Source organism: Grampus griseus (genome assembly GCF_964374135.1).
Source record: "Grampus griseus genome assembly, chromosome: 2".
In the NCBI taxonomy this organism is placed as follows: Eukaryota; Metazoa; Chordata; class Mammalia; order Artiodactyla; family Delphinidae; genus Grampus; species Grampus griseus.
Genome location: NC_139018.1, coordinates 86,249,480 through 86,276,980, shown reverse-complemented (window position 1 = coordinate 86,276,980; position 27,501 = coordinate 86,249,480). Strand labels below are relative to the sequence as shown.

The 27,501-nt window shown below is 36.6% G+C and overlaps 1 protein-coding gene across 3 annotated transcripts in view; it reads left to right on the top strand.

Annotated features, from left to right (window-relative positions):
• Nucleotides 1–27,501, top strand: part of UBR1 (ubiquitin protein ligase E3 component n-recognin 1) — a 167,520-nt gene that overhangs the window by 120,512 nt on the left and 19,507 nt on the right. For all 3 annotated transcript variants that reach the window (XM_082647339.1, XM_082647338.1, XM_082647340.1), the window contains 12 exons: nt 410–615; nt 2,230–2,323; nt 3,089–3,238; nt 6,063–6,160; nt 9,513–9,606; nt 10,864–11,012; nt 15,054–15,109; nt 16,151–16,247; nt 20,022–20,089; nt 21,081–21,231; nt 25,763–25,850; nt 27,216–27,349. In XM_082647339.1, the coding sequence (XP_082503465.1) occupies nt 410–615; nt 2,230–2,323; nt 3,089–3,238; nt 6,063–6,160; nt 9,513–9,606; nt 10,864–11,012; nt 15,054–15,109; nt 16,151–16,247; nt 20,022–20,089; nt 21,081–21,231; nt 25,763–25,850; nt 27,216–27,349 (1,385 nt within the window). The remainder of the gene's footprint in view (nt 1–409; nt 616–2,229; nt 2,324–3,088; nt 3,239–6,062; nt 6,161–9,512; nt 9,607–10,863; nt 11,013–15,053; nt 15,110–16,150; nt 16,248–20,021; nt 20,090–21,080; nt 21,232–25,762; nt 25,851–27,215; nt 27,350–27,501) is intronic.

The window sequence follows — 27,501 nt, the reverse complement described above, 5'->3', positions numbered from 1 at the left end:
GTTATTTCTAGGTTGTGAGAGTATGATGCTTTTTATTTTCTTCTTTATATTTTTCTAGACTTTCCAAAATTTCTTAATAAGTATGTATTACTTTTATAATCAGAAAAAACAGATTCACAGCTTCTTGGTACAGTAAGTTAACTATAATTATAATATGCATTCTACTTTGTGATCTGCTTTTTCTCTTTTTGCACTTATCAACACAGAATGTATTTTCTAGTAAGCAAATTAACTGATAAAAGTCAGAAAAATCAAGGGGGAAGATTTTAAGCTAATATTGCTAAATATAATTTTTATTTTATTTTTTTTATTCTTAAAGTTCTTGCCCTAAAGTTACTTAAAATCTACCAAAATATAAAGACAAGTGACCAAAACATGTGTCCTCATTTCTGGTCGTTTCTCTTGCTAGCACGCCAGCAGTCAGTGACTACTGTAAAATTGCTTTGGGTCCTAAACGGGGTCCGTCTGTTACTGAAAAGGAGGTGCTGACATGCATCCTCTGCCAAGAAGAACAAGAGGTGAAACTAGAAAATAATGCCATGGTATTATCGGCCTGTGTCCAGAAATCCACCGCCTTAACCCAGCACAGGGGAAAACCCATAGAACTCTCAGGGGGTATGTATTGTTTAATAAATGTCTTTTTGAGCATCTCTTTTCATACTTGTGTAATTAGAAAAAATACTATCTGAAAGAAGTTTGGGAGTGAGATTGTATTTAGCCTTATTTGGTCAGATCACATTTTACCCATTTATAAAATGGACGCTAGATTTTTACATGCCATTTTGGCTCCTTTGTCTGTTTTTTAAAATTTTGGTTAACACATGGCCACGTTGCTCATTCTGTCTCTTTCTATCTGTCTCCATTTCTTTTTGCTGAACCATTTGCAAGTAGGAATTCATGACATTTCCCTAAATATTCCCTAAATATTCCCTAAATATTTCCACATGCATTTTCCAAAACTAAAGATAATCTATTATATATCTAGCATACCAGTATAACATTTAAGAAAATTACTAATTCAGTAATATCATCTAATATAAAATCCATATTTGAATTTCCCCAACTGCCCTCAAAATGTCTTTTTTTAGCTAGACTTTTTTTTCCATTTAGGATTCAGACATGTTTCCTATGTTGCTTATTTTATGTCTGTTTTAATCTAGAATAGTCACTTGCCTTTTTTTTTTTTTTCATGATAAGTTTTTTGAAGAATGCAGGCCAGTTTTCCTGTACAGTGTCTTACATTGTGGATTTGTCTGGTTGTTGCCATGTGGTTAGGTTCTTGTTAAACATTTTCTTGGCTGGAGTACTTATTACATAATATGTTGTAATTCTTATATCACATCAGGAGTTAGCTGCTTTATTTTTTAAATACCCTTGGAATAATAATAATGATAAAAAAGGTTAACATCTAATGAATACTCACCATGTGCCAGGCACTGGTTAAGTGCTTTATGTGTATTTACTCACTTAATCTTCATAACAGCCCTGTGATTTAGGTACCAGTATTGGCTCCATTTACAGATGAAGAAACTGAGGCACAGAGAAATTAATTAACTTGTCAGAAGCCACAAATTATAAATGGTGAAATCAGGTTTTGAACCCCATAGTCTGTGCTCTTAGCCAGTAGATTATATTGCCTCTAAATATCCCTTAAAGTTACCCAGTCAAATCACTTTTAAAATACAAAAGTAAACTGTGCTTAAATCATAGAAAATTGCTTCAACAACCAAGATAATGCAACTTAAAGCCTAATGTTAATACATCAAGAATAGAAGTTGTGGGCTTCCCTGGTGGCGCAGTGGTTGAGAGTCCACCTGCCGATGCAGGGGACACAGGTTCGTGCCCCGGTCCGGGAAGATCCCACATGCCGCGGAGCGGCTGGGCCTGTGAGCCATGGCCGCTGAGCCTGCGCATCCGGAGCCTGTGCTCCGCAACGTGAGAGGCCACAACAGTGAGAGGCCTGCGTACCGCAAAAAAAAAAAAAAGAATAGAAGTTGTCATTAATCCATACTAGTCACACCTGGAAGTCTAGCTTTATATTTTCCTCTTTTTACTTACTCTTAAGAATATATATACTACTGCCATGATATTGTGACACTTTTATTGGACATTCCTAAGAAAGTTTATGATTAGAATTTTAGACCTGATAACCTCTTTTTTTGTTTGGTTTCTTTTTATGATTGTGGGGCAGATGAATACATACCTCATATTTTTGTCTTTCTGTATCAGAAACCGTGGACCCACTTTTCATGGATTCAGACTTGGCATATGGAACTTACACAGGAAGCTGTGGTCATGTAATGCATGCAGTGTGCTGGCAGAAGTAAGTTGTCCTTCTGACATGTTCTTGAAAGAAGCTAGGAATATTGAAGTTCTCTAAAGGCCACAAAAAGGCATGTTTTCTCGTGTCTTCTTTTTTTCTTATTTGAATAATTGAAGCAGTTTTAATTACTGATTTTGTTTGCATGATACTCATAGTATCACCCTTAGAAATTGGTGTGTAAAGTTATCAACTTAAAATTTTCACTGTACTTGCTTTGCACAAACTAATTAGTCTCTTTTGATCAGTATTTGTATAAAAGAAGTAATAATCTTTATAAAAATCTCATTCCCCTCAAAACATAGAAGGAAAAGTACCTTTGAGGTAGAATAGGGGACATGAAGTTCTAGTTGTATATCTGGAAGAGATAAAAGTTCAGAAATATAATTCCTGCGAAATATTTTGTGTAGGGTTTACCTTTTTGGCATCAGATTAAAATACATAATTTTCCTGTAATAGCCCTTACTACTTCAGTTGGTCATTGGAAACTGAGGGAGGTAGTATCTGTATTGTATCTCCATGCTGTTGAGGCAGGAGACAAGTTATAATTCAGTAAAACTATTTTAAATTTGTTTCTGCCCTGCTGTGTCCTCCAGTTTGTCCCCAAAAGAATGGGCGTCCTATTTCTTCTATAATTATAATTTGTGTATTTTTGCATGTAGATTCTAAAGATGTTTATTGAGGCAAAAATTCCAGATTTTTTTCAGTTGAATTAGAGCAAAGATACATGTGTAGTTTTGAATGGACCTATGTCTTGGAATTTTGCAGGTATTTTGAAGCTGTACAGCTGAGCTCTCAGCAACGCATTCATGTTGACCTTTTTGACTTAGAGAGTGGAGAATATCTTTGCCCTCTTTGCAAGTCTCTGTGCAATACTGTGATCCCCATTATTCCTTTGCAACCTCAAAGGATAAGCAGGTATATTTTAATTTATGTTTTGGTTAATTTTTTTTAAGTTGTCTTTAATCCTTTTGTTGTGACTGTTTTAATTAGATTACTAATTCCTTTTTTGCTATTTAATTAATACTTTTTCATTTTATAACTTGTATTCAACTTTAAAAATATGATAAAAGCCCCAATTTTTGGTTTCTAAAGGAACTGGAACATTCATTTACTCAAGTCTACATGTTTTGTATCTGTCTTCCAACAGCCATTAAAGTAATAGAACTTTGATCTCCATCTTAGCACTCACAGAAGGAAGAAAGTTGCAAAGAAGATCCATTCCTTTCTTATAGTCCTTTGCCAGCATTAGAGTTGCTATTAGGAGTTTGGTTGCTCTGCAGGTCTTTGTATTATTATTTCTATTCTATTTTTCTGAAGATCCAAATGCTGTAGTTGTAGAGACGTGGACAAAAGGTTAACTATAAAGGTAAATAAACACGATAGGTTCATCTATGGATAGTTTTTTAGTGTTTAGAATAAATTTTTAAACTTTTATATTCTGACCATCTGTGAATAGAATTTAATAGCAGATTTATTAGTTTTTTTATGACAGCTAGAACATGTAATTGTATATTTCTGTATTCTCACTATTCTACATGATGATAACAGTACTATTTATTATTATTATTATTTCAGTTTTTTTTAACTCAGTGACTTTGTAGTGATAGACCTAAGTTTTTCTAAAGAAAATGATTTTATTGATAAAACACTTTTAACTTGTTTTCACAGCATAAGAGTTCAAAGGTGATAGGTTTGGCAATCAGCGTCAGTAAGTAGTTGCTCTGTCTCTCCTATTCCATGTCATTAGAAAACATAATTTTGAATTGTTTTCTATTTAGTGTATTGGGACATAGAATGTCATCTTTTAGGAAGAAGGTGACATCACAAAGATTTATCTTTTATTTATTTATTTATTTTAGTTTTATTTATTTTTTGGCTGTGTTGGGTCTTCGTTGCTGCACATGGGCTTTCTCTAGTTGTGGTGAACGGGGGCTACTTACTCTTCATTGTGGTGTGCAGGCTTCTCTTTGTGGTAGCTTCTCTTGTTGCCAGGCACGGGCTCTAGGCACGCAGGCTTCAGTAGTTGCAATGCGTGGGCTCAGTAGTTGTGGCTTACGGGCTCTAGAGCGCGGGCTCAGTAGTTGTGGCTCACAGGCTCAGTTGCTCTGCAGCATGTGGGATCTTCCCAGACCAGGGCTCAGACCGTGTCCCCTGCACTGGCAGGTGGATTCTTAACCACTATGCCATCAGGGAAGTCCTCCTTGATATCTTTAAGAATAGGATGCTTCAGGGCAGTCCTTTCTAAAGTTAGACTGATCCTTACAACTAGGTCTCTTCAAACCCTGTGACACTTTTAGTCTGTAGTAACAATTTTGTTACTTAGGATCTGAAATACATAATTATACATAACATTTTTATTAGGCATTTGAACTTACCTGTATAGTTGGAATATATTTGCCTCTTTTGTTAGAAAATCAACATGAGTATAACCTAAGATACTAAAGTTAAGAGCATATAAAAAACTTTATCAAAACTAATAATAAGCTAGCATTTTTAAAGAAAATTGGTCATAACAAATCAGAGTACACTTTCATTTCTGAGAACTGAAAAAATTCTTAGATCAAATTTGTGCCCAGAGATGTGAATTTTGGCACAGTTCATTGTATATTTTAACTTCACTTAAAGCTGTCCTTTCAGTAAGCAAATCTCTACTTTATAGTCCTTTTTAATAGCACTGTTTCTGGTCCCCCTTGGTTGTTAATAGCAGTTTGGGTCAAACCCCTGCCCTTACGGAATTTATATTAGAGGAGAGACCAATGGTAAACATAAAAATACAGAGTATTGAGTAGTGAGAAATACAGAGAAAAACTAAATTGGCAGCATAAAGGGCTAGAGACAGACCAGTGCATGAGGTTCTCTACAGATTGAGTCGGCAGGGAGCTCCTCTCCGAGACGGTGACATTTGGATAGAGACCTGAATAAAGTGAAGGACAAGCAGTGCTACTCTCTGAGAGAAGAGAATTCTAAGAACAGGCAATATCAAGAGCAAAGACCCTGAAGTAGGAGCACATCAGCATGTTGAAGGTGAAGCAAGAAGGCAGCAGGTTCAAGGCACAGGAAGAAGGCAGTACGCTTGGAATGGAGCAAGCAAGGAACCAGATGCTAAAAGGGCTTATGAGCTAAGATTTGAAGTTAGAACTGTATTTTATGTGTGATGGAAAACCATTGGAATGTTTTGGATAGGGAAGTGATACAATCTGATTTACATTTTTAAAAGATCTTGCTGGCGGTTGTGTGATGAATGTATAGATAATAAAGAAGCACTGCTGTGGAAGCAGGAAGAACAGTCTATTGAAGTAGTCCAGGTGATGGATAGTGTAACTTGGATTAGGGTAGTAATGATGGAGATAGAAAGAAGTGATAACTTGGAATACATTTAGAAGATGAAACCTGCAAGACTAGCTGATAGATTAGAACGTGGTGTGTGAAGGAATCAGATATATCAGTGGTGATACCTAGTTTTTGACTTGAGCAGCTAGAATGGTGATTTCATTTACTGACATTTATTACTTCCAGGTGATGGGTGTATGGGTGGTATCTTGTTCTTTGTACTTTAAAATTTTTCTTCCCTCCCAAAACTACATTTTTAGGCAGCAGTGTTTCTATGACCTAGGAAGCTAATCTGGAGGAGTTTGACTTTTTCATACAGCCGTTTATCCATGGAAAGACCCTACAAATTCAGCTTTTCAGTTTGACTTTGTGCCAATGGCTTTAATAATTTTTAAATATCATTTTTCAGTGAGAATACAGAAGCTCTTGCTCAACTTTTGACCCTGGCACGATGGATACAGACTGTTCTGGCCAGAATAACAGGTTATAATATGAAACATGCTAAAGGTTTGCTTAAAATTATTTTATATTTAGCTGTATGAGATTTAAGTGTCAGAGTCTTTATTTTTTTGAAAGTACTTATTGCTCTAAAATATGGCTTGTACATACAGATTTGTTAAATATTAGGAAATAGGTTTTTTTAGACCAAGGCTAAGTTTGGCTTAAATCACTTTACTCAATTTAATAATTTTCATACTATGAGGCAGTATGTACAGTAATTAATCTGGAGTCACAATGCTTGGATTTAAGTCTTAGATCTATCACTTACTATCTGTGTGATCTTGGACAAGTTACTTAACCTCTCTGTGCCTCAGCTTTCTTATTTGCAAAGTGGGAATGATAATAGTACCTATCTCATTGATTGAAGGATTGAGTTATCCTACATAAAGTAGAACAGTGCATGGTACATAGTAAATACTATATAAGTGTTAACTATTATTAATACTGTTAATATGTTGTAATTAATATTAATAACAACAAACATTTGGAAATTATTACCCCATTTATATATTCTTCACAGTTGAGAGATAAGACTACCTAAAGGCTCAGAGAAGTAAACAATGGCAGGCAGATTGGGGTGGAAGTAAAAATCTGAGGAATGTTTAGTACAGGCAGTGAGTTTCCTGGGGTTTTTTTGTTCCTCCTTTATTTCCCAGTTTTGACCCTGGGGTAGCCTGAGTCACAGAACTATGCAGTGGACATGAACAGTAAAAAATCCAGGAGAGATGCCATCTTTCTGGCCAGAGGACTGGAAAAGAAGCCCCTCAGAGCTGGAGAGTGTAAAGGGAATTCTTTTTTTTTTTCCGCGTCTTTATTGGAGTATAATTGCTTTACAATGGTGTGCTTCTGCTTTATAACAAAGTGAATCAGTTATACATACATATATATCCCCATATCTCTTCCCTCTTGCATCTCCCTCCCTCCCACCCTCCCTATCCCACCCCCCCCCAATCCCACCCCTCTAGGTGGTCACAAAGCACCGAGCTGATCTCCCTGTGCTATGCAGCTGCTTCCCACTAGCTATCAGTTTTACATTTGGTAGTGTATATATGTCCATGCCACTTGTTGTGTTTTTTTCCCCTCTCTTTTGGCTCTTTCCCAAGGCCAGCTTCAGTCATGGAACTGCACTGCCATGGTGGCCACATAAATATCTAAAATCCCAAGAGAAAACCAGTCTTACTTGTCAAAAGATCTGGGAGAAATGGGACCACTATATTCCAAAAAATTCTGGGTGAATCCTCATTATTTTTTTCTTTGCCTCACAGCTTCACCGCAAGGTTAGCCCCAGTCAGCACAGGGGACTAAAACTGAGAGAAATTGGTCATTTTGACCAGAGGAACTGGGAAGAAGGGCCCCTTGGAGCTAGAGAGTATAGGGGGAATCCCAGAGAAGAGAGTGTTGTAGAAGGGAATCTCCTACTTTTGAGACAAACACAAGTCCTGAGCTCAGCTCCAAGCTGCACGTGTGTGGAACAGGCCCAAAGAAGCATAGCAACAGCTTTGAGACTGAAGCTGCATTAAACCACCACTCAAGTTCCAGACTAAGCCCTGAGTAGTACATGTACTGGCAGACCCAAACAGCATAGCAAAGGCTCTGAAAACTAACATTGGAACCACCACTTACAGGGAGTGAGACAGAACTTGTTGAACCTGATTTGGGTTGGGTTGATTGCCTACTAGAACAACAACAAAAAAGGTACATTTTTCCAGAGAATGTTAATGCGGACCAGTAATGTTCAATATATTCACAATGTAATATTCAAAGTATCCAAGACACAATCCAGAATTACTGAAGGTACAGAGAACCAGGAGAATCTGACCAACTCTCAAGGAAAAAAACAGTCAACCAACTGCCAATCCTGAGATGTTTTAGTGTTGAACTTTTCAGACAAAAAGTATAAAGCAGCTTTATAGTCATGAAACATGAAATAAAGGTGAACACTCGTGAAGTGAATGGAAAAATAGGAATTCTCATCAGGAAAAAATAGAAACTATAAAAAAAGAACCAAATGGAGATAACAAAATTGAAAAAATACTATATGAATTAAAAAATTAACTGAATGGGGGCTTCCCTGGTGGCGCAGTGGTTAAGAATCCGCCTGCCAATGCAGGGGACATGGGTTCGAGCCCTGGTCTGGGAAGATCCCACATTCTACAGAGCAACTAAGCCCGTGCACCACAACTACTGAAGCCTGCGCGCCTAGAGCCCATGAGCCACAGCTACTGAAGCCAGCACGCCACAACTACTGAGCCCGTGTGCTGCAACTACTGAAGCCTGCGCGCCTAGAGCCTGTGCTCCCCAACAAGAGAAGCCACCTTAATGAGAAGCCCTCGCACCAGAATGAAGAGTAACCCCCGCTCGCAACAACTAGAGAAAGCCCGCGCACAGCAACGAAGACGCAGCGCAGCCCAAAAATTAATTAATTAAATCTTTTAGAAAAAAAGAATACAATTTTAACTGAATGGGCTCAGTAGTAGAATGGAGACGGTGAGATAAGAGTCAGTGAATTTGAAATTAGATCAGGGGAAATTACACAATGAAGAATGGACAGAAAAGTGATGCAGAAAAGCGATGCAGCATCCTTAGGGACATATGGAACATTTTTTTCTTCCCTTTAGCCCAACATTTGTGTCCTTGAAGTCCTGAAAAGAAAAAGGATGGTACAGAAAAAATAGTGAGGAAATAATAGCTGGAAACTTTCCAAACTTAGAGAAAGACTTAAATTTATAGGTTTAAGAAGCTCAGTGAACTTCAAACTTAAAAGCATACCTAGATAGATCATACCCAAACTGCTGAAAACCAGAGATGAAGAAAAGAATCTCAAGAGCCACCAGAAGAAAACAAGTCATTTCACATACGGGAATAACAATTCTAATTTGATAAGGAAATGGAGCCACAAAGAGGTTTAGTATTTACCCAAGGTCTTAGTAACAGTCACTGGCAGAGCTAGGATTCATACCCAGGCAGCTTGGCTCCAGATCCTTGTTCTTATTCACTAACACATGCTGCCTTACTAATAGAATACTATGCATTTGTTAAAAATAGAAATATAGAGGGTCAGTTACTGATGTGGAAGACACTTATGATCTGTTAGTGAAAAAACAAGATACAGAACAGTACTAGAGATGTTGTCCTTTTTAAAGAAAATCTACACGTGTAACATTTATATGGAGAACAGAAGAATATTACCCTAATGCCATCTGGTTACCTAGGTGGAGAAATTGTGAATGATTATTTATTGCTTATTAACATTTTCTAAGTTTTCTAAAATGATCATATATAATTTACAAAAGCTAGAAAAGTGTGTGTCAGGCTAAACTCCTGTGATTTTTCTTTCTTTTTCCTTTTAATTTGTAAGGAGAAAAGCCAACAATTCCAGTCTTGTTTGATCAAGGAATGGGTGATTCCACTTTTGAGTTCCATTCTATTCTGAGTTTTGGAGTTCAGTCTTCGTAAGTATCTAAACAAGAGAAGTTTGTAAGTGGTTGTGAAAATAAGAGTGAAGAACAGTTCTTTCCTTCCTTCTTGCTTTATTTGTAAAATTGTTTTCTTTATCCCATTTTTATCTTGTTGCTTTCTCCCTAGAGTTTTATTTGTACTAATGAAATTAAGTGGTTTGAGATATTAGAGTAATATGTATTTAATATGTATTAGGGTGAACCATGCCTATAATTAACTGTTTTTGACCAACAAAAATACTATTTTTATATAGTCCAACCTACAACAAGAACAGAATTTAAGAGACTTAAGTTAAAATCACATCTGACTTGCTCTGTGACTTCTGAAAAGTCTCAGGTCACTCCAACCCTACCACAATTCATTTTCTTGTTTGTAAGATTGAGACAGTGGTCTTCTAACTTACCTCATAACGTTAATGGAAAGATATTTATGTGAAGGCACTTTGAAAAATATAATATATCCAAATCAGATATTACTTGTTAATGAATATCATCTGAGGTACATTTTTCTAGTTGTGATCCTTGTTTACATTATGTATCCCATTGCTACTGAAAATATTTGTTACTTGCAACAAATAGAAGTTCAGGAAACCAGAAATAATCATTGCTAGTACATATATTATTATATACACACACAGACATACACACACCCCTATCAGCGCAGAAGTACTTCTTGGTCCCTTATCCATACACTAAAACTTATGTCAGATCTGTTTCCTCTGAGTTTTTTTTTTTTTTTTTTTGCGGTACGCGGGCCTCTCACCGTTGCGGCCTCTCCCGCTGCGGAGCACAGGTTCCGGACGCGCAAGCTCAGATTCTCCACGGCATGTGGGATCTTCCCGGACCGGGACACGAACCCGCGTCCGCTGCATCGGCAGGCGGACTCTCAACCACTGCGTCACCAGGGAAGCCCTCCTCTGAGTTTTAATCCTCTCTCCAGTCTGTTCCTTAATTTGGACCTGGACCCTTTCTGTTGTGAACATTTACTGCATCTTTTATAAGAAATTATCTGGGTCATTACCATTTTGTCGGAGACATTTTTCTACCTGTAGGAGTTACAGTTCTGCTTTTCCCATTTTTTCTTAAGGAATAAATCTTCTTCAGCAGCTCTTATCTCTCATTTGACAAAGGGTAGTTTACTTTGTCAAAACGAGTTAAATTCTTACTTTGGTACTTAATTGGACTTCTCAATAGGTAGCCCCTTTTACTAGACCATTATATCAATATAAATTTTTCTTGTTTTATTTTTAGGATAAAATATTCTAATAGCATCAAGGAAATGGTCCTTCTCTTTGCCACAACAATTTATAGAATTGGATTGAAAGTGCCTCCTGATGAAACGGATCCTCGAATCCCCATGAAGACCTGGAGCACATGTGCTTTCACTATCCAGGCAATTGGTAAAGCCTATAAGAGAACTAGTTTGGAGCTTTATAGAAACAGAATTAACATTGATTGACCAAAATTCCTTTTTTTCCCTGATGGCCTGGAATACTTTGACTTGTTTAAGGACTCTTAGTATATCAGTAGATTAGGTGACATGATGCCATTTAGCCTTAGAATATTTTGTATTAATCTCTTTTAACTACAAAAATGAGCATATAAACTAAAAATACTTGAAAGGGACAGCATGAAGCAAGCTATATTAGAAAGGTGGCAGAGTTACAACACTGGAAGATCAGAGAAAAACAAAGGAAGAAGAATCAACCCAGAAATGTCCAGTATTTTTATTTCTTTTACACTTTGAGATAAAAAGAAAGGTAAACTAAAGTCATCTAAAAAATTACCAGGAAAGAGAAAGGAAGACTGAGGGGGTCAGGAGAGACAGATTAGCAGCAAGAAACCTACCAAGTCTGAAGGGAAGCCCACTGTCAAGTTCTCTGCCATGTTGAAAGCTTCTAGCTATCAAATCAACATGTTGTGCACCAGCGGTCCCCAACCTTTTTGGCACCAGGGACCAGTTTCATGGAAGACAGTTCTTCTGCGGACTGGTGGCCTGGGCGTGGGGGAGTGGTTCAGGTGGTAATGCAGGTGATGGGGAGCAGCAGATGAAGCTTCGCTCACTCGCTGCTCACCTCCTGCTGTGCAGCCCGGTTCCTACCAGGCCACTGACCGATATCGGTCCGCAACCTGGGGGTTGGGGACCCCTGTTGTACACCTTAAACTTACACAGTGTTATATATCTCATTAAAGACAGGGGTAGTGAAGCAGTGAAGAATTGCTTAGATTTTTAAATTAGTATATTTGCTCATGACAGTCACAAGATAGAGTACTACATGAAAAAGAGTTAAGAACTGTAATTCTTTCATGTCATCTTTATCCAAGCCAGTTTCAGACTCATTTTCCAGTTTTTCTGGTAGTTGTTTTTAATGGTTCTACCACATTTTCTTCATTTAAATATAGTTTTGTAATAAGACACTATTTCATGATTTGAAGTAACTAACATGAAGCCACTTCTTTTTTTTTAATAAATTTATTTATTTATATTTTATTTTTGGCTGCGTTGGGTCTTCGTTGCTGCACACAGGCCTTTCTCTAGTTGCAGAGAGAGGGTGCTACTCTTCGTTGCGGTGCACAGGCTTCTCATTGCAGTGGCTTCTCTTGTGGAGCACGGGCTCTAGGCGTGCGGGCTTCAGTAGTTGTGGCTCGTGGGCTCTAGAGCGCAGGCTCAGTAGTTGTGGCGCACGGGCTTCGTTGCTCTGCAGCATGTAGGATCTACCAGGGCTCAAACCCATGTCCCCTGCACTGGCAGGCAGATTCTTAACTACTGCGCCACCAGGGAAGTCCAAAGCCACTTCTTTCACAGAGCGTTCCTGGACATCAGCATCAGTCTCTGTGAACGGATTTTAGAAGTTATTTCCAAACCTGTCAGACTTAAATTGTGGGTAAAAAATAAATACACAGGTTTATATTTACTATGATTAAATAAAATGAGAAAAGGAAAAGATGAGGTTTAAATAGAATCTGAACAATATGATATGAAATGTAAAGCATTCTTTTGGAGTCATAATCTACTAAATATCTTCAGATTTCCAATGAAGGTACTTTTACACTTTACTATTTTGGGAACACAAGCATTAGGAATTGGAAATTTATATTTAGGCATTGAACATTTTAAAAAGTGACAGTTTTTTTATAGAGTAGATGAGAAATTCATTGGAGAATAGGACTGAGTCTTCATGTGTGTTTCTGTAACATAGTAATTTGAATCTATTTGATTAATAGAGTGTTATATAGTTTTCACTCTAGGGCTTTTTCCATGCAGTGGATATAATGCTGTACTTTATTCCTAGTACATAAACAGCTAACTTATCTCACTCCCTGTGGGTGTGGAGAGACATATACAGGATGTGTTGGCACAGTTATGAAAAATAGTTGAGGAATCAAAACAGAGGGTCTGACAAAGAGAATGGAAGAAGAGGACAAATATTGTCAATCGATCACTTTGTGAATAAGATATCTTATGCCGCATAACAGGAGGGGGCCCTTCTGAGATAAAGGCACTAATCTCTGAAGAATTTAGTACTTCCTCGCTCAGATTATTTAACAAAACTTCTTCCCAAGCAATACCCAGGAAATAACAAAGTTTTGCTTAATGACTAATTCCGAAGTCCATAAAATGTCAGTTCAGGAATTGTTTCAAAACCAATAGGGTGGTTATATGATCCACACATCCTCCAAATTTTAAAAATGTATATATAAATCATGTGATATTCATTTTAATATAAAATTTACAAATATAAAATCAGTACTGAACTGAAAAGATATATTAATAGGTTTTATACTTGCTCAAGTGACTTTTGTAACACAATATATAATATTCAGTTAAACATCTGGTATCTAATGGTAAAAAAAACTACCAGCAAATTGAGGTTACATTTAGAATTAAACATGGTGATACTTGATTTAGTTCATACTGACCTTTTAACTATCGCATTTTGTGTTTAATGGTGTCTAGATTAGCCAAAATTTTGTCCATTTTTAGCCAGTTCTGGTTTTCTATTTTTTCTGCTTTCTTCAAAGCTAGAATAAGAGAAAATACATGATAAAAAAATGCAAAAGGAAAATAGGAAATAAGCCTTCCACTCTCACAGATGTGTTTGCTACCAAGGATCAGTGAAAATAAGAGTAATTTAGTAATAAATACCCTAGCCAACAAGGCAAAATATATTTCTGAACCCATGCTTTTTTGGTATTTTCAGTTTCATCTTTTTATCCTATAAATCTAATTGTTTTTTAATAGTACCTAAAAGAGCAATAACGTTACTTACGTCTGTCTTATGTATTATTTTTTAACAAAATAGGTGTTACTATATTAAAAAAATTACTTATTTAAAAATTTTTTGCAGAGAAGGACAAATACTGTATGTTTTTATTTATATGTGCTATCTAAAATATAAAACAAATGAACAAATATAGCAAACAGACTCACAGATACAAAGGACAAACTAGTGGTTACCAGAGGGGAGAGGGGTAGGAGTAGGGGCAAAATAGGTGAAGGAGATTAAGAGGTACAAACTACTAGGTACAAAATAAATGTTACAAGGAAGTAATACAAAGCACAGGAATATAGTCAGTATTTTATAATAACTTTGTATGGAGTGTAATGTGTAAAAATATCAAATTACTATATACCTGAACTTAATATAATATTGTAAGTCAACTATACTTCAATTAAAGAAAAAAAATTTTTTTTGCATAGGAATTTTTTTTTTTTAAAGGAGGATAAATGAACCAGAATGCTTTGTTTTTCCCAGGTATTCTTTTTTTTTTTTTTTTTTTTTTTTTTTTGCAGTACACGGGCCTCTCACTGTTGCGGCCTCTCTCGTTGCGGAGCACAGGCTCCGGACGTGCAGGCTCAGCGGCCATGGCTCACGGGCCCAGCCGCTCCGCAGCATGTAGGATCTTCCCAGACCAGGGCACGAACCCGTGACCCCTACACCGGCAGGCGGACTCTCAACCACTGTGCAACCAGGGAAGCCCCCAGGTATTCTTTATTGATTGCTGCAGGGACTTTATTATTTGTAGTAGCAATTTGTGAATGATCTACATTTGCCTTTGTAGTATTCTCTCACTCAAAAGTTTGGAAATTTGGGGGACTTCCCTGGTGGTCCAGTGGTTAAGACTCCGTGCTTCCAATGCAGGGGGCCTGGGTTTGACCCGGTGCCGCATGCCACAACTAAAAGAGCCCACATGTAGCAACGAAGATCCCGTGTGCTGCAACTAAGACTCAGCGCAGCGAAATAAATAAATAAATAAATATTTTAAAAAATTGGGTGGGGGGGAAATTTTGGCATAGACTTAAACATGAAATTTTGAAGGGGAAAAGTGCAAAGCATCTGGTCAAAAATAAGATTAGTTAAAGAATATCTGATAGAAACCAAGTATACAATTGTAGCAGTATTCAGAATTTATCATTTTCGTTTTTCTTACTCTTTGAGAAAACCTCTTGGGAGATGAAGGAAAACCTTTGTTTGGAGCACTTCAAAATAGACAGGTATGTGTATTCCAGCAGGGTACGTGTAACTCTTGGTATGCTTTTTTAGGGAGTCCGCAGTATATTTATCATTTAAAAAAATCTTTATTCATTCCTTTTTCTGTAAAAGTTAGCAGAATTCTGTTAAAAAAAAAAGCTACTTCAGTCTCATAGGAGACTGAAGGGCCAACATTGTACACTTTGGAGAGTTTTCTCAATCTTAGTGGTTAAATGTAATTCACAGAAAGATTTCTGATGATACTTGGTTACTTTTTATCCCCTTCTCTGTTTATTTCCAAATCAGAACCCTAGTGTCTCTTACATTTTTCCTTCTCACTAATTTTGTACCATCATGTAATATTAAGTATTAATGCTGGCTTAGCTCTAGATAAATCATCATACTGAATTCAAGAATAAAACCAAACCATGACTCCTTGATGGGCAGATCCTGACTCTGTATAACTATACTCCTGCCTCAGGCCCAAGCCTCATAACATTGGAGACCCTGAAAAACAGTGCTTAAGAAATGTGCTCAGTAGCCCTGTGAAAACAAACTGGGTAACAGGATTCCCTAGACCACCTACTTCCTAGCCATTTCTCTCTTATTATCTGATAGCTGACACAGGGGACTTGGAGTCCACGATGTGCTTCCCTATAGTTCCCATCCTTCCATCTGGGAAGCAGAAGATCTGTTCCCTGAATTCAGTGATTTTCTGCCATCATTTTAGAATTTCTGTAAATACGTTTGTTTGCACAGGCCTCAATAGAATAATTTAGGCCAGATATTTAAGAGAATGACTCTGGGGAAAATGAGTACTTAAATGAGAATTGAGATGATTATATCTTTAATACCTCTTTGTCATGGGAAGATCTATTAAAAAAATTCGGTGAAGTCATAAAACTTTTTAGAAGTATTAAAAATATTGTAACTAAATTTGCAAGAATGTAAAGTATATAGTAAGTCTGCACTAATTCTTGCAGACTGGGATTGGTTTTTACATTGAATGACTTAGGTCTTTTATCTTCCCTTATCTTTTTATCTTCCCCTCTCTTACAATCTAGCATAATGGTCTAAAAGCATTAATGCAGTTTGCCATTGCACAAAGGATTACCTGTTCTCAGGTCCTGATACAGAAACATCTGATTCGTCTTCTATCAGGTAGAGTCTTCTCTGAATTATTATTATTATGTTATTTATGTGTCTTTTCCCATTGCATTTCTGGCAGTGTATTTTATTAGGAAACAACACACTGCACTAACTTTGGATACTCATTACCACAGTCTTACAAAAGAAAAAAACAAAAAGAAAAAAAAACACATGGCTGCCCCTTTAATACCTGCAATCTTATTTTTAAAGCCAAGTGTTTTCAAATGTTGTCAACGTGTATCGGTTATACCCACCTAGGGGCTTTTTTGAACCAACATCCACAATCACTAACATCTTGTATCTCAGTCTGGTTAGAAAAGGGAGCAGTGATGTGGCTAGAACATTTAAAAATATGTTTAGTTTTGCTGGTGTGTATCAAAGTCATATAAAAATAATAGAAGTGCTAAGTGTGGTAATCTCAGACTGTAGGTCCATGCATGCCCTTTTCTTTGAGAGACAGGCTATAACAGCTGAGTTGGGTTTTTTTTTAGATTCTAACAAGCTAGAAATTAAGCCCATATGGTACTCAATATAAAAACAAAAAGAGGGATTAGAGGTCATACAGTAGTAGAATGATTTGGCTTTCATTTTGGTTGTCTGCATTTCCATTTAGGTATTTGTACTACAAGAGCTCCTTTGCGTCTAAATAGGTCAGGCTTAAAAAAGACTGTTTTTATAAGTCTTTTTATTCGTAAGTTCAATATGTCACAGGTAAAGAGGTTTAAGCTTGCACTTCCTAGGTATGTTTCTACCAAATAAGAGAGTCATTCAGTCTTTTTAAGCTTTAAAGCCAGGCATAGTGTTTTTCTAGCTGATCTAACAGGCTTTTTTCCCCAAAATTGACCAGTTACTTTACCTTGAAAGTCTGTTGAAACAGGTCACCTTCCTCCTTGTTGATTCCCACAAGCTTCTTAGGGAGCTCTTCCTGGGCAGCTTTCTGTCACTCTAATGACATGGGGGTTCCATGGCTCCATCCAAATCTGCCACCTAAATTTCATTAGAACTTTTACCTTGCCAAGTTTTATATCTTCAAGTTTATTTCCAGCTATCTCCTGAATTAATCTCATGCTAATAGGAATCTAATATTAATGCTGTTCCCTAGCTACACACTTAAATTTTTTCTGTTTTTTCATTTACTTTTTCTCTTATTGGTCAGTTGCACAGGCCCAGAATTTTGCACGTGTTACACATGCTTCTTATTCTTAGGACCTCTTCCTATTGTTAACAGTTTATCCTATTTGCACAGTAATATTTTGGTCTTGTTTTTTAATTTTTTGGCATCTCTTTTCATTTCAGTTATAATTTGGATACCTTGTTTTACCAGCACTTCCAAATAGTCTCCCTGCTTTTACATTCATCACACGTTATGGGATTTATAATGTTTAAAACACGTCAAAATAAGCACCAAACAAAGAGACTATTTAACATCATCACAGATAGCAGAAACTGAAATAATAGTGCATAATCTCTAATTGGCAGTAACTAATAGAATTGATGTGCTTTTGCTCTGTAATGTAGCTTTGTGCCTTTATGTAAAAGTTTTGGTATGTGAAAATTTATTAGCAGGAACATCTTTATTTGCAAGGTGTTAGGGCTATAAACTCTGTATAGAGGTAGAAGATATGGTCTCTGCCATTTGTAAGGCTTATGATTGAATTAAAGAAGCAGAACCTCTGTGAAAACTCACATTATAATGTAGCCAAATGCCAGATATATGGTAAGAATACATGCTTCAAGAATTGAGACAGGAAGGGATCACTGTGGGGCTCTGCTGTTTTTTTCCTCTAACAAGGTCCATAAAGATAAGCTGAGAGGAACAGAGACAGCATTCTAAGCCCAGGGCACAATTTAAACAGATTGAGGAGGTAGGAAAGCATGTGATATGTTCAAGTTAGGCAAGTTTGATAGGAGTAGTGGCACCTGTAGATAGATAGAGAAGCATGAAGTTGTTTTGATAAAAATAGAGGATCTTAAATGCCCCAATGAGAAGTTTGAACTTTATTCTTCAAGTTATTGGGAATTTTTGAAACATTTTGAGCAATAATATTCTAAAATTAATTTGATATTGTATAGGTTGGATTGGAAAAAGGAAAAATTAAAGGTAACATGCATCTGCATGTAGTAGCATAAATTAGGGAGGGAATTGTGATGGGTGGAGGCAAGATTTTGAATTAAAATGAGTAACTAGATTATTGAGAGAAATAGGGAAGTCCAGAAAGTCCACAATAGAGAGCTGTTTTGTGTGAAAGTTGATGAATAATGTTGTAACATGTTGATTCTGCAGTAGCAACAGGACATACAATGCTCACTGCCATGTATGTGCCAGGCATTGTACAAGGATCTTTTTATATAATCATGTCTTTGAACTGCCATTCTTCAAGGAAATTATCATTTTCCTGATTTACAGATGAAGAAACTGAGGCACAGAGAAGTTATTTGACTTGATTGAGGTCATAAAAAGAGGCAGAACTAGTATTTGAATCCAAGCCTGACCATAAAACCTATGCTTTTCCTGCTATATCACATAAGTTTTGCTGAGATATTTAATTTAGCATAAATGGAAGATTTATTTATTTACTTATAGCTATTTAGCTATTAACATAGCTAGTTAATGGCAGAGCCCTGTTATCACTTTGTTTTTTAAGGCCAATATTAATAGCGTTTATCGATTACTGTATGCCAAGCTCAGGATAAGTACTTTTAATGCACATGTTAACGAACCTCTCAACAATCTTGTATACACTGTAGACTTAGAGAAGTCAAGTACCTTGCTTATGACAAATAGTCGCAGGAAGTACTGCATCCCATTTCTGTCTGACTCCAAAGCCCATGCTCTTAACTTTTATGGTTTTGTTTAGAATCTTGGATTTGGGGTTGAGAAATTCACCTAGTCTGAATTTTTTTTTTTTTTTTTTGCGGTCCGTGGGCCTCTCACTGTTGTGGCCTCTCTTGTTGTGGAGCACAGGCTCCGGACGTGCAGGCTTAGCGGCCATGGCTCACAGGCCCAGCCGCTCCGCGGCATGTGGGATCTTCCCGGACCAGGGCACGAACCCGTGTCCCCTGCATTGGCAGGCGAACTCTCAACCACTGCACCACCAGGGAAGCCCCTAGTCTGAATTTTAAACAAATAATAGTTTTATTGAAATAAATTAATTCCCTCATTTTTATATATACAAAACCCTTACTGTTGTTTTGAATTCTTGATTTCACTTCCTTGTCACTCTTTCTCTGACTTCCAAATTTAGAGACTGATCAAATCAGAAAGACAAAGTTTTTGAGCTGTCTGCATTTCCTTCCATTCATCAGCCCATATAAACCATTATCTGATTTTAATTCAGGAGGATCATCTCCATACTCCTTTCATTTACAGTGCTTTTCATGCTCTCCCTGCTCCAAACCGCAAATTGTTCACGTATTTTATGTATCACAGAACATTTAGAAATGCGTAGTTAGGGGGGAAAAAGTGGTAGGGAACATTGTATAAAAGGAATTCTTTTGCATTCAGCAAATACTTATCAAACAATTTCTTACTTCAGTCATCCTAGTTTATTTACCCTTTGCCCCGTATCTTATATTTCAACCATTAAATTGCATCCAGGGCTTTTTAGAGCCTTTTCTCAGTTTAGTTTATCTTTAATTATGGTTCCTATATCTTAAAGGTGTGATATACCAGTTTATCAGTTTCTGTATTATAACCCTGTTAAATTTTTGTTTTAGATCTTGCATTATATTTAACTACATTGCTTATGACTGACTGGATTACATTAAGGTTTTTTTGTTTTTTAGTTGTTCTTCCTAACCTCAAATCAGAAGCTACACCTTGCCTTCTATCTGTAGATCTATTTCATGTTTTGGTAAGTGTTCAGTAAATTTTTTTTTTAAGTCACTCAAGCTTAGAATTTCGTGTGTTTTCCTCATTGAAATTTATGCTCTTTGTTCAAGATTATAAATTATCAGTGTTCAAAGTTTAGTCTCTTTTGTCCATTCCCTTTACAAATAGATACAGATTTGACTGAGACCATGAAAATCACTTTAAAAATGAAACCACATTTACCCTTTACTTTGTAATAGTCTTATTCTAGTTGATTATATTTAGTTAGTGTCTATACAAACAAACTTTTTCTAATAATGTATTTTCCCCCTTCCTCTTTTTCTCATCTTGTTTACATTCTAAGCAGTGAATGATGGGGTGAGCTGTCTTAAAATCATTAATTATTCGTGATAGGGACCAGGCCATGGGTGCATCCAGGCTTCCCCCAAAACACCTATGGTTAGGTGGCAACTGTTTTTTGAGTTTCTTGCACAGCTTTTCCATCCCTGTGAAGATTCCATTCCTTCAAAGTGAGTTCTCTAGAAAGAGCCATGGTGAAGTTGGGAGCATGGAGTTTGTGGATGCAAGGTTAGCCAGTATCCTCTACCCAGTGGTTGTCTCCCTATCTTTTGGAATCTCTTGGGGGAACCTTGAAAAGAATGCTGGTAAATGGGCCCGACCACCTGAGATTATGATTTGATTGGACTGGTGTGGGGCCTGTGTATCAGTGTTATTTTAAGAGCTCCCCAAGTGATTGTAATGTTGAATCTTCTAAAATCGCAGGGTTGAGACCACTACCTAGAACTAGAATAAGTAGACCCAGCAAAGGGTTAAATCTGTTTGGTGATGACATTTGTCCTCTATTTGTGGTATATTATATTATAAAATATCTTGTTGAATAATTAGGAAAAATATGGTGGTTATTAAAAAAAAACACAAACAGTGCAGGATCTGGTGTTCTTTACATTTAGTTATGAGATTAACTTGTGTTGGTCTTTGTTGTTACCCATGTTGATGTCCATTTTCTCTCATAGGTGGGTACTGTGTTAGCATTCCCATCCTTGTATTGGGATGATGCTGTTGATCTGCAGCCTTCATCAATTAGTTCTTCCTATAACCACCTTTATCTCTTCCATTTGATCACCATGGCACACATGCTTCAGATACTTCTTACCACAGACACAGGTAAAGCTCCCATCAGTTGTTAACTGTAAATAACATTTGCCCATGATTTATTGGCAAAATAAATTATGTTTGTGATTAATCATTTTATATATTTCTAAGTTCTGTATTATGTCTCTTTTTGAATGACTGTTCATTTGTTTCTTTACGGATGCTGTTTAAACGGAAAGGTTAGAAGAACTGTGACAGGAATAATTAGGTCAACCACTTGATTCTCTAACTTGCAGCTGCTCTCTAGGTATACAGGGAGACCATTTGGATCTGCTTTTCCCTTTCTTTTTTTTTTTTCAAATTCCCCAATCTCAAGGTTGAGGATTAGTCTCTCCATTGTTTGTTCCTACCTAAATACTTTCAGCCTTTCGATAAGCCTGTCTACGAAACATTCTTGATTCCTCCAGCTAGAATGATAGTACTTTGTTCATTTTATAGCAGTTATCACATAGTGTCTTATTTTATAGTTATATCTTACTGTTGTTCCACTCCTTTCCCTGCTTCTCCTTTCTCCCTGCTCCTCCATGCCTACTGTTTCTTTAATAGGGAACATTCAAATTTCAAAATCTTCCCTCATAAGCTTCAAGTGTCTAGCAACTTTTGTTATACCCAGTAAGAACTCAATAAATATTTTTTGGATGAATGTTCATTTGAGGATACATGAGTAATATCATGGAATTGTGGTATAGTTGTCCTTATAGACTCTGCTCTTAATAGAAAACAAAGTTGGGTTTTGAGTATCAGTGATCAATAAAGGCTACTGAAAGTTCAAATAATTTAGAGGACAGATAATTAAAGTGACCTTAGAACGGTATCTAGCAAAATTACATATGCATTTACCTTTTGACCCACCAATCCCACTTCTAGGAATCTACCCCAAAGCTCTACTGGCAAAAGTATGAAAGGATATAAGCACAGATTATTCATTGTGGCATTATTTGGAATAGCAGAAAACTGGGAGATTGGTTGAATGACCTATGGTATATCCATATAATGGAATGCTGTGCAGCTATAAAACAGAATGAACAAGATCTATTGAAGAAGTGATCTCCAGGATATATTATTAAGTGAAAAAAGTAGGGTACAGAACACTGGTTTTAGTATATACCTTTGTGTGAGGTATTTTATGTGTATTCATGTGTTTACATTCTTACATATATTCATACTTGCTTATTTTTTTAATAAATGAAACAACAGAAGTATAAACCGAAAACTGATTAAAAAGAATTGCCTCTAGGACAAAGTAAAGAGTACAATACTTTGAGCAAAGACTCTTATGAATGTCTTTTTAATATAGTTGATTTTAGAACCCTAATTATACTTAACTAAAAAAAAAATCTAAATGGTGAAAATAATTTTTTGACAATTGAAAACAACAAATGAACCTAACAAGTGTATCAAGAAAATAATTGCTTAAGTGACTTTAAAAAACAGTATTTCAACTGTACTTCCCTAGTAGGATATATTCTGATAATGGAAGAACTACAAAAAAAATCTTAAATTGAACTCAGTTAGTGGTATCAGTAGTACTAATATTCTTATTTTGAAATTATTTTAGGCGGTTTTTAAACCAAATAAGGATTGTGTTAATGTCATTGGGAACCAGATTTTCAGTATAAGAAGGAAGACACCCAAGAATAAATTCAGAAAAGTTAAGTAAAAACCAAATAATCTCCCAGTCACAATCCCTGCAAGTTATTTTTTGGGTGTCAGCAGACTGATTGTAAGTTTATATGGAGAGGCAGAAGACTCAGAATAGCCAACTCAGTATTGAAGGAGAAGAACAAAGTCAGAGGACTGATACTACTTGACTTTAAGATTTACTGTAAAGCTACAGGAATCAAGACAGTGTGGTACTGGTGAAAGAACAGACCAATGAATCAATGGAACAAAACAGAGAGCCCCCAAATAGACCCACATAAATATAGTCAATTGATCTTTGATGAAGGAGCAAAGACAAATGGAGGAAAGATAATCTTTTCAACAAATGGTGCTGGAACAACTGGATATCCACATGCAAGACACAGACACAGATCTTACACCTTTCCCAAAAATTAACTAAAAGTGGATTATAGACCTAAATGTAAAAATACAAAACTATAAAACTCCTGGAAGATAACATAGAAGAAAACCTAGGTTACCTTGGGTATGCAATGACTTTTTAGGTACAACACCAAAGGTACAATCCATGAAAGAAATAATTGGTAAGTTGGACTTCATTACAATTCAAAACTTCTGTTCTGCAAAAGATTATTATCAGGAGAGTGAGAAGATAAGCCACAAACTGGTTGAATGGATTTCCAAAAGATGCATCTGATAAAGAACTGTTATCCAAAATATACAAAGAACTCCTCTAAGATTCAACAGTAAGAAAACAATCTCGTTAAAAATGGACAAAAGACCTGAACAGACACCTTGCCAAAGAAGATATCCAGATGGCAAATAAGCATATGAAAAGATGTTTACAATTAGGTGTCATTAGAGAATTACAAATTAAAACAACAACGAGATACCAGTATACATCTATCAGAATGGGCAAAATCCAGAACACTGACAGCACTAAGTACTGGCAAGGATGTGGAGCAACAGGAGCTCTCATTCATTGCTGGTAGGAATGAAGCCCATGCCACTTTGAAATACAGTTCAGCAGTTTCTTAACCAAACTAAACATGCTGCTACCATGCAGTCCAGCAGTCACACTCCTTGGTACCTACCCAAATGAACTGAAAACCCATGTCCACACTAAACCTGCACACAGATGTTTATAGCAGCTTTATTCATAACTGTTAAAACTTGGTAGCAACCCATATGTCCTTGTGATTGGATAAATAAACTGTGGTACATCCAAGCAATGGAGTATTCTTCAGTGCTAAAAAGAAATGAGCTGTGAAGCAATGAAAAGACATGGAGGAAACTTAAATACATATAACTAAGTGAAAAAAGCAAATTTGAAAATGCAACATACTGTATGATTCTATGACATTCTGGAAAATGCAAAACTATGAGATAGTAAAATGACCAGTGGTGATTGGCAAGGGTTAGGGGAGAGAGAGGTGAATAGGCAGAGCACAGAGGGTTTTTAGGGTTTAATGAAACTACTCTGTGGGATACTATACTAATGGATACATCTTATACATTTGTCAAAACCCATAGAATGGGGCTTCCCTGGTGGCGCAGTGGTTGAGAGTCCGCCTGCCGATGCAGGGGACGCGGGTTCGTGCCCTGGTCCGGGAAGATCCCACATGCCGCGGAGAGGCTGGGCCCGTGAGCCATGGCCGCTGAGCCTGTGCGTCCGGAGCCTGTGCTCCGAAACGGGAGAGGCCACAACAGTGAGAGGCCCGCGTACTGCAAAAAACAAAACAAACAAAAAAAAAAACCTGTAGAATGTACAACAGCAAGAATTATCTCCAATGTAAACTATGGACTTTGGGTGATAATGATGTGTCAATATAGGTTGTAACAAATGTGCCAGTCCTGGTGAATGGTACTGATAGTGGGAGAGATCGTAGGTGTTTGGGAACAGTGGCTATATGGGAAATCTGTGCTTTTCTCTCAGTTTTGCTGTGAACCTAAAGCTGCTTTAAAAAATAAAGTTTATTAATGTAAAAAGATCTTGTTACCTGGGTGTGTGAATTTGTCAAAATTCATTAAATGGTGCATTTAATATTTGTGCATTTTATTGTATGTAAAATTTACCTCATACTGAAGAAAACAGTCATATACAAATATTGAACTCTTACATTTAAATTGGAAATATCAGTATGAGTTCATGATATATTTTCCTTTAAAAAAAAAAAGTGTATTTTCTAAAGAGACCTTAATTGAAAAAGGAAAAGAACTGGCAATATTCAAGGTAAGAGACTCAGGGTAATTTTAACTGTGGCCTTTCAGATGAATTAATGGATAAACAAAATATTTTTAAAACAAGAGAGTACTACTCAAATGTGCTGTACCCATCCCTCGCAGCAGACTGAAGATAGGCATTTTTATCCCCATTTTAATATAATAAAACTAAAGTTCAGAGAACTTCAATGGTTTACACAAAATTTTAACTTAAGTGGGAGAGGTGGCAGTTGCTGGAAAGGTTTAGGATGGTCCTACTAAAGGTTAAGGATAGATTATGGAGGAAATAACCCCACAAGATTCTTTTTATGTGTCTCTTTGCTTGAGCAAGAAGGCAGAACAGCAACCTACTTTCCTTTCTAGAGGTTGAATTTCTACCTGCTAGACAGGACAGCTAGGAACCCAGAGCAGGTAGATGACCACTAATTTATTTACCTGGTCATGTTATAATGAGGTAAACATTTATTAAACATCATGTTTAGCAAGGCTGTGATTCTGCCCTATTTGTTTCTCTAGCTAACATACTGTTAAAGTTTATGTAACAGTTTTAATATTCAGGATCAACAATTTAGACTGAGAACAAGGGAAAGAACCTCAGTTGAGTTGACATTGCTTATTTTCCTGGAACCATGAAATTGAGGTTTAATTGATAAATTGAATAGCAAATTCATAGATTTATCTTTCAGAATTTCTTTTTCAGGTCTCCCCCTTGCACAAATTCAAGAAGAGAGTGAAGAGGCTCGTTCTGCATCTTCTTTCTTGGCAGAAGTTTCTCAGTATACAAGTGGGTGAGTAACAGTCCATTAGTCCAGTCTATTTCAGTATTGTTTTTATAATTCCACATCTTTGTTCAGTTGTTTGGCAGTATAACTTTTTTTTGTTGTTGTTGTTATGGTACGCGGGCCTCTCACTGCTGTGGTCTCTCCCGTTGCGGAGCACAGGCTCCGGACGCGCAGGCTCAGTGGCCATGGCTCACGGGCCTAGCCGCTCCGCGACATGTGGGATCTTCCCGGACCAGGGCACGAACCCGTGTCCCTTGCATTGGCAGGCGGACTCTCAACCACTGCACCACCAGGGAAGCCCGGCAGTATAACTTTTGAACCATTTTAATTCCAGTTTTAAAAAATCAGTTAAAAGGCTTTTGGAATAACAACAAGTAAAACCTACCCATTCATTTGTTTCTGAGTCTAAAACAAGTTTTGACACATCTTTACTCTTGTAAACTGTTATGGGAACATAGGCAAAAGATGATAGAATTTTAACAATATGCAGCAGTTAGAATTTAAATAAATGTAAAAAGTTGAAAATAGGTTGCCCTTTTAAAGCAATTCATACAATTAATACACTTAACTACCTAGAGGTTTTTTAAGGCTGCTGTGAGTAATATGTGAAATATATTGGCAATGCAGAGGTTAAAACCAAAAGTACAACAGAGTGCTCTGCTGCGCTTCATCTGCTGCCAAGTTCTGCTCTTTGTTTTCATCTTCTTCGCCAGTCAACCTTTTTCTTTTAGTTTAAGTACTGAATATGTGTGCGTGTGTATTTATTTTTATGTTAATAGACTATTTTTAGAGCTGTTTTAGGTTTACAGAAAGCTTGAATAGAAAGTACAAAGAGTTCCCATTTCCTCCCTCCCCCCACCAATTTCTCCATTATTAATGTCTTGCATTTGTGTGGTACATTTGTTAAATTGTTGAACCAGTATTGATACATTGTTATTAACTACAGTCCATAGTTTACATTAAGGTTCACTCTTTATGTTGTAAAATTATAGTATTATATAGATTAGTTTCACTGCCCTGCAAATCACCAATTTTAATACAGAAATCAGGAAAGTATTAACTTTTTTTTTTTTTTTTTTTTAGCTAACTTGGCTTATTTGGTTAGTTATTGCTAAATATATTTGCTCCACATTTCATTACAAGGCTTAGGAGAAAGAAAAAAGTAGTTCTTTGCCTTAAACATCTACCTGGTAAAAAATGCAAGATTTGTGGTTTTCTTTAGCTAGTTAAATATTTTGTTTTAAATATTTAAAAATTAAATGGATAAAAAATTATTTAATGCTTAGCTATGTTTTTGAAAGGGGATGTGTTTACAGTCTAGATTTTAGTCTGATCTGTATTCTGTTCTCTTCTGGAATTATTGCCTCTTAGCTGCATTGGGTGTGGTATTCCTGGCTGGTATTTATGGGTCTCGTTGAAGAATGGCATCATCCCTTATCTTCGCTGTGCTGCATTGTTTTTCCACTATTTACTTGGAGTAACTCCACCTGAAGAACTATTTACCAGTAAGTAGGAAAATGAAATCACAGAGTAGTAAATAAAAGACTTTTTTTGTTACCTTCAACCTCAGGAATACAAGGTGAGAGCAGGCAAAACCACTTCATTCCTCACCTCTTTCATCAGTGTTCATTCCAAACATGTGTGTGCCCCTGCCCTG